This window comes from Tribolium castaneum, chromosome 9 (genome assembly GCF_031307605.1).
Source record: "Tribolium castaneum strain GA2 chromosome 9, icTriCast1.1, whole genome shotgun sequence".
Classification (NCBI taxonomy): Eukaryota; Metazoa; Arthropoda; class Insecta; order Coleoptera; family Tenebrionidae; genus Tribolium; species Tribolium castaneum.
Genome location: NC_087402.1, coordinates 8610560 through 8617592, shown reverse-complemented (window position 1 = coordinate 8617592; position 7033 = coordinate 8610560). Strand labels below are relative to the sequence as shown.

The 7033-nt window shown below is 33.9% G+C and overlaps 1 protein-coding gene across 4 annotated transcripts; it reads right to left on the bottom strand.

Moving 5' to 3' along the window:
- Positions 1-2071: 2071 nt before the first annotated feature.
- HisRS (Histidyl-tRNA synthetase) lies at positions 2072-6933 on the bottom strand. Of its 4 annotated transcripts, none has more exons than XM_015979285.2 (8): positions 6725-6933; positions 6336-6614; positions 3817-4038; positions 3395-3616; positions 3133-3339; positions 2775-3069; positions 2451-2731; positions 2072-2402 (listed from the first exon to the last, which is right to left on the bottom strand). In XM_015979285.2, the coding sequence occupies exons 1-8, from the start codon at positions 6809-6811 to the stop codon at positions 2178-2180; spliced, it is 1818 nt and encodes a 605-aa protein (XP_015834771.2). In that variant the 5' UTR covers positions 6812-6933; the 3' UTR covers positions 2072-2177. The 4 variants fall into 4 exon arrangements, with proteins under 4 accessions (XP_015834771.2, XP_008192653.2, XP_008192654.2 ...); XM_008194431.3 differs by lacking the exon at positions 6336-6614 and adding an exon at positions 6205-6309 and having other exon boundaries at positions 6725-6882; XM_008194432.3 differs by lacking the exon at positions 6336-6614 and adding an exon at positions 6205-6335 and having other exon boundaries at positions 6725-6863.
- Positions 6934-7033: the final 100 nt, after the last annotated feature.

The following is a 7033-nucleotide window of genomic DNA, read 5'->3' as shown; positions in this document are numbered from 1 at the left end:
ATGCGGCACTTACCTTTCAATCCCAAATTCTTGTTTCAAATCTTAAACTTTCACTCTTTTTGCTCGCTTATTCGCGTGTAACACTCCGAGGTCGCGATGATGTGATAGCAACTTAACCGACTTTTAAATAAAAATCAAAAAATTGTTTAAACTTTATTGACTTTAATACAAAATTAGTATTTCTTTAAAGATCGACGGACGGGCATCTCCACCTTGAGCTGCTCCCTCATACGGTTACAAAATGTTGATGGATCTTTCCAATAAGCCTTCACCACCTTTTCCAGCAACAGATTTCTCGTATCGATCATGCTATCTCCGCAGAAAGGGCACAACTTCAATCTTCTGTGGCAGCAACTACAAAAACTGTGCCCTCGGTCACAAATGAGGATTTTTGCTTCCATTATATCGAAACAAATCGGGCATTCAAGCGATTTCGGTACTTCAGCCATTATAACTAGATGTTAGAATTAGTTTACACGCACTTTTACGTAAATTAAAACTTCGTCACTTGACTGCTTGAACACGTTTATCACAGGTTTGAAGAAAACCGCTGCAAAAACCGATTGTGATAAATTTCGGTTGGCAGTACCTACTGTGCCGGATACTGAAATATTGAAACTATCTACGAGGGAAATTCAAGTAAAAACCGAATTCGATTATAACGTTTTATTGAATCAAAAATTAACAAAACTCTGTAAATCACATTTAGAAATAAATACGTACCTATTCGAAATAAGTTAGCATTAAACAAATCAAAAATAAGATAAATTTTAACGTAAAAGGTTTCGATAATATCATTTGCGACTTTAATGTTTACTTTAAAAAAAAATTAACTTTCGGTTGAGAGTCCTAAAAAGCTCAAAAAATAATCTTCTTTGTGTCTAGAGACAATAATTTCATTCAAAATGCAAACCAATTTTAAGCTTTCGATATTTTTAAGAGACTTGTTCACCATAAAAGGGAGAAAAGGCTGTATTCATCCAAGGGAGATTTTTTCCATCAAAAAATATAATTTTCAACCTTTCAAATGTTCTATGAAAGTAGGTACGTTATTTCCTCCTGAGGAAGGAAATTATTTAAATAAGGTTATTTCTTCGTATTATGACGATTTTCTTATTCAAAACAATGAATTATACAAAGTACGTTACTCTAAATGACTCCGACTAAGTTTTTTTTGCGTCAAAAATTAACTTATTTTGACAGATATTAGCAAAACAGGTCAAAAAGTTTTTAGAACGAAACGTACCATAAATACATAGCTATAAAGTATAACATCTTTAACTGTTTTTTTCGAAGTATATATTTATTTTTACTTACCTTGTTTCTACTTGCATGACATGAAGTCATTTATTTCAAGAAAGTTCGTCTAAAGAAGACAATAAATCGCCCAATGAAGTTATTTCAACCATTTCAAGCGACTTGACTCGCAATAAGCTAATTTTTGAATTGACTTTAATTGATTTCGGGATCTACCATTTTTTTGGCCTCGAAATATTTGCAAAAAACGGTGTTATGCAAACTAATAGAAGTTATACATCGCTAATATTTAATAATTTTTAATAACACTTTTATCTTTACTGGGATACTGATATGTATTTAAACTTATTCATATTTTCCTTGTTTACTGTTTTAAGTAGGCTACGGTTATCTAAAAGTTAGGATACGAAACGACGTACAAATAATACGTTCCCGTTTTCGATAGTTCCGTTAATGCTGCCAGAGGGCAGTTAATTTATACCTAAACCGATAAAGATAAAAATATGCTGTCGCAAACGTTTTATAGAAAATTTTCTCTACAACTTTGTACCTAACATTTTTCATGTACCGTTCACCGTATTCGCAGCGTCTTGAAAAATACGAGACGAAGTCCAAATTTTAAATTTTGTTCTCATAAAAGCTTACTCGTCACTCGTCAGTTTTTCTGCCTGTTAAGAATGCAAAGCTCAACACTTCTGCATTTTTTTTCAAGTAGTTAGTGAATTCGTTAAAGCGCCCTCATTTTTACTCTACCGTACTATTTTTTTGGGAAGTTTTTCGACTTGGTGTTGGGTGAAAAAAGGCAAAAATTAAATAATTTTGAAGCGTTTATTGTAACAATTTCATACAATGTAATTAAAAATTGACCACTTAAAATAAATAAATAGACCTAAATTAACCTTCGCATAATAAATATCCTGTTACAACGTTCCGTTCATACACGACTTCTGCAACATTTTCCTAATTTCATCGGCCAGTTGCGTACGCGGAACCTCCACTTCATTCCTCGACTTCACCTCGCGCAACTTAACAACACCTCTCTGAATTTCGGACTCCCCCAAAATAACGGCTAGGGGAATCCCGTACTCTTCACAGTGTTGCAACTGCACCAACAGTTTGGGATTTTTCTTGTACGAATGCTCAACCTGTGAAACACTTGTTACAAAACCCAGACCAAAGTCCCATCCACTCACTTTAAATCCTTCATCCCATAAATGGTTACAAAGTTTCATTCTCTCCTCAACCAGATTCTTCTGAGCTGATGCAACGTAAACTTGAACTTCGGTAGTTCGAATTTTTTTATTCGCGGCTGCATATTTGGCCTCAAGGACGGCAAAAATGCGCTCGATACCGATTGAGACGCCGACACAAGGAACCTGTTTGTGTTTGGAGTCAAACATACTGACGAGGTTGTCATAGCGGCCGCCGCCAGCAATAGAACCCACGGAGAATTCCGAGTCACCGCCTGCATCACCTTGAAAACACTACTAGTGTTTTTTCATTTTTTAGGGGCATACCTGATAAGACAGCCTCGTAGATGATCCCGGTGTAGTAATCCAGACCTCTGGCTAGGCTAAGATCAAACGAAATTTTGTCGGAGATGTTGTAAAAGGCGCAATAGTGCAAAATCAATTTGATTGCTTCCAGACCCTCGACCGCTAATTTACTTTTGAGCAGTCTCTCGTCTTTTAATAACTTCTCAACGAGGTCTTCTTGGCCATTGAGTTGGACGTACTCACCAATCAGGTCAGCTACGCTTTCCTCTAACCCTTTTTCCTCAACCATTTCTTTTTTTACTTCGCTCCAAGGTGACTAGAGCATTAATTAGTCACGTATTGTAGTGAAAGTGTTTCGATTTAAACTTTCTAAACCAACCTTATCCAATTTATCCACAGCTGAGCAAATCGACCGAAATTTATCCTTCGGAACGCCGCAAGCCTCAAACAGTCCGTCCAAAAGCAACCGGTGATTCAACTTAATAGTGAATTGATCCATTCCTAACACTTTCAAAATTTCATAAACGATTTTAACGCATTCAGTGTCAGGGATCATCGGATCGTAGGCGCCAGCAATATCAAAATCCTAAAATAATTCACTTATAAAATAATTACTCGGCTTAATTGTGCGAAAAACCTACGCATTGATAAAATTCCCTATAGCGCCCCCTGGCAATCGAGGGATTGTCCCTGCGGTAGACTTTAGCAATGTGGTACCGCTTGATATTCGTGATTTTGTTCATTGCCAAATACCGGGCAAAAGGAACGGTCAAGTCATAGCGCAGCGAAAGGATTTCGCCACCTTGGTCTTTCAAGTCGTAAATTAATTTCGAGTCTTCCCCGTATTTACCCGTTAATACTTCCTAAAGCAAGAAAAAACTGGCTAATTTAACGGGTAGGCTACAAGTGATTGGAATTTTTTTAATTAATACTTTTAGTCCATCCGTTAAATAAATTGGCATAAATGATTACATAAGACAAATAATAATAAAATTATGTTAAATGGACGACACATTAAGACACACCTCCAGTATCAAGGTCGGCAAGTGACCGTTATACTCACTTTCAGCTCAAAAATGGGCGTATCTATGGTCTCTGCTCCGTGTTTCTTGAATACTGATATGATTTTGTCCAGAACAGTGTTCCTTAAGGCCATCTGTTCCGGAGAAAAATCTCTGGTCCCCTTTGGTGTCTTGAGAGTGAATTTCTGCGGACCAGCTGCTGGAGATTCATCCTCGTTCAATTTGGCCTTTAATTCTAGCAACTTACTGACTTCTTCAGCGATCTGTGGAAGAAATGGACGCAATCGCTGTTAAATGCTGAACCAATTGACTAATTTATTTAAGCTTGAACTATACTCAGAATCGCCAAACGAATGTTCTAATGAAAAAAAGTGAAATTTAATTGGTTTTTAACAATTGGGTCTGATTTTAAATATTTGAAACCGAATCAGTAACAGGATGAACAATTCAATAGTAGTTTATTTTTCTACTGTATCTCGAAAGCTAATAAAAAATCAGCGTTATCTATATAAGTGATTTATTTTTTCAAAATTTTTAATTATAATAAGTACAATTTATTCTTACTAAATGTGAAATAAAGAAAGTTAAAGTAACAATTGTATGGCTTCATTTTGTTATTTTCTCTTGTTTTTTACCAAAATTTTGTGTTACGTTACTGGTTGTGAGATTCACAAGAATGCTCGAAAAAGGCAAAAAAGAATAATAATCTTTTAATTTAAAGATTTTTCTTTCGCGCTTAGCAAAATTTCACATAAAATTTTCATTTAAAAACTATTTCAATGTTCGAGATTCGGAGTAATACCTCTCCGAACAAACAATTTTGCAACTATTCAATAAATAATTAATTAAAATACACAGAGTGTCTCAAAATTGGCGAATTCCAAGTTGAAAGCGCTTTAGAGAATCACTTCAGAAGTCCAAATATAGAAACAAAATGAAGATTTGAGGCTTCCCCACAAAAATACAATGATTTGAAAATGCACTTCAGATGCAGGCTAAAAATTTCATTGTTTATTTTATTTATGATGTAGATGATCGTGGAAAATAATAATGTAAAACATTTTCTCGAAAAGTAGTTTCATTTTGGAGTAAAAAAATCTTAATGTAATTTTTTTTTAATTCTTGTAATTTTTCTTATTAATGAAACGAAAAATTAAAAAAAAATAGATTTTTTCACTCCAAAATAAATCTATTTTTTTTGAGAAATTGTTAATCATCTTCACCACAAATAAGAATTAACATTGAAACTTTTAGCCTGCATTTGACGAAAACGCAGTTCAAAGAGTGATCTTCAAACCAAGGTATCTTTGTAAGGAAGCCCCGAATCTTTATTTTTTTTCTATATTCAGACACCCAATTAATAATTAATTAAATTAAGGAACTGTAGAAAAGTTCGGAAAAAAATCACATGCGCAGAGAAAAAAATTAAGAATTTAATAACTAACGCTGATTTTTGAGATACACCACAAATAATACAGACTGAACCAAAAGTAACGCACAAATTTCATATCTTTCTTATGAGTCGTTTTTCAAAAAAATTCTCAGGTCGATTTTTTTTTCATGCGTTTCACACTACAATTTCTGGTATCATTTTTGATTGATGGTTTAGAAAGTAAACATTTTTATCGTTCTGATAAATATAAAAAAATTAAAAAAAATAAAGCAGAAAAAATAAAAAGAATAAAAAAGTTATAAAAGTTATTGAAAATATTAAACAAAGAGCGTTATCTATTCGTTCTTGCTTTATTTTACAAGGGGTGATTGTTTTTTGTTTATTTTTTAATGTTTAGGTGTCACAGTAAGTATTTTCAAGCTAATATACAAAAAAAATTAAAAAATAAGTGCCGCCTATAAAATAAGTCAAGTACAAAAAAATAATACCCATTATATTTAATGTCAATATTTTTTTAAATTTTATTCCAGTTTTTTGAAGGGGTGAACAAGACGACCATCTAGTTTCTAAAAATTTTGAATCAAGTTCGTATTGAAATTTGTATTGTTAATTGCATTTTACAGGCGCAGGCCTCGTAAAATTGCGTGAAACACCTTGTATGTGAATTTAAAAAAAGTTTGTTGTTTAAAAATAAAATAAAAAAAACTCTACTTCTTTATGTGTGACATATTGCAGATGACCTACTTATGAAACCGTATTTTTTTCATGAGATTAGAACGCTACATTTTTTTATAAAAAAAAACTATGTATTGATTCTTTTCTAAAGTTGGTAGAAATTTAAAGTGAGTTAACTGATCTGTGCAGTAATAGCTTAATTTAGGAACAACCAATTGTAAAGAATGAATTTCTAAATTTTTCATTTGAACACTCTCCTTTAAACTTTTCCATTACAGTTCAACCTTAAAAAGGTCAAATGCATGCGAACTGTGCGATTACTAACCGGTGTTGGAGCAAAAAGAAATAAAAATGCACTGACCTGTGGTCGGAAACTTGTAGAAGAGGTGCATAAAAATTTGCTAAGTCCCACAGGCCGTGACAAGCGACAAATAGAGCGAAACATGTTGAGGCAACCAAATCAACACTTCAAAAGACAGAAAAGGCAATTACCTGCACATCCAGATAAGTATCGATTAAGTTTTTCACACGATTTAGTTTCAGATGAGGAAATTTATGTTTTTCCGCCTTGGAAAAACTCGCAATATGAGTGCGCCATCGGTTGAGATGGGGGCAACTTTTAACATTATTGCTAACTATTTGATATAATTCCTCGTCGGCAGTCGTGGGGCTATATCCGGAGACATAGCTGCGACTCGAGAAATACTCATTAAGGGCCTCAAAATGCTTTTCGGTTAGTTTTGAACCGAAAGGTGAAAACCCATTCTGGCCCTGAGGAATTCAAACCTCTCATAATCGGACACAAACCGCGAAATGCGTATTATTTGTTATTGGCGCTTTATCACTTATCAATGATGTAATTGTTGCAACTTACAACTTACCTTTTCTTTGCTTTCTTTGGCAGCTTTGTATTTCCTCACAATTTCACCCTGTGCTTTGATTTGCTCTTCCAAGACTTGTTTGGACATTGCACTATTTTTTTAAATAAAAAATACGATTTAAGTAACTAATAATTAAGATTTAACCGAATTTAACTAAAAACATGTGCTTCGCTGTCACTTCGAAAGTAATCTGATGAAATCTGACGTTGGGGTTTTTGTCCGATGACCTAGTATTTTTTGCATTGGCAGCGCCAAGGCGCGAAATTCAATAAATCTTACGTAACACCAGCCTGTGCGTAAAACTAATCG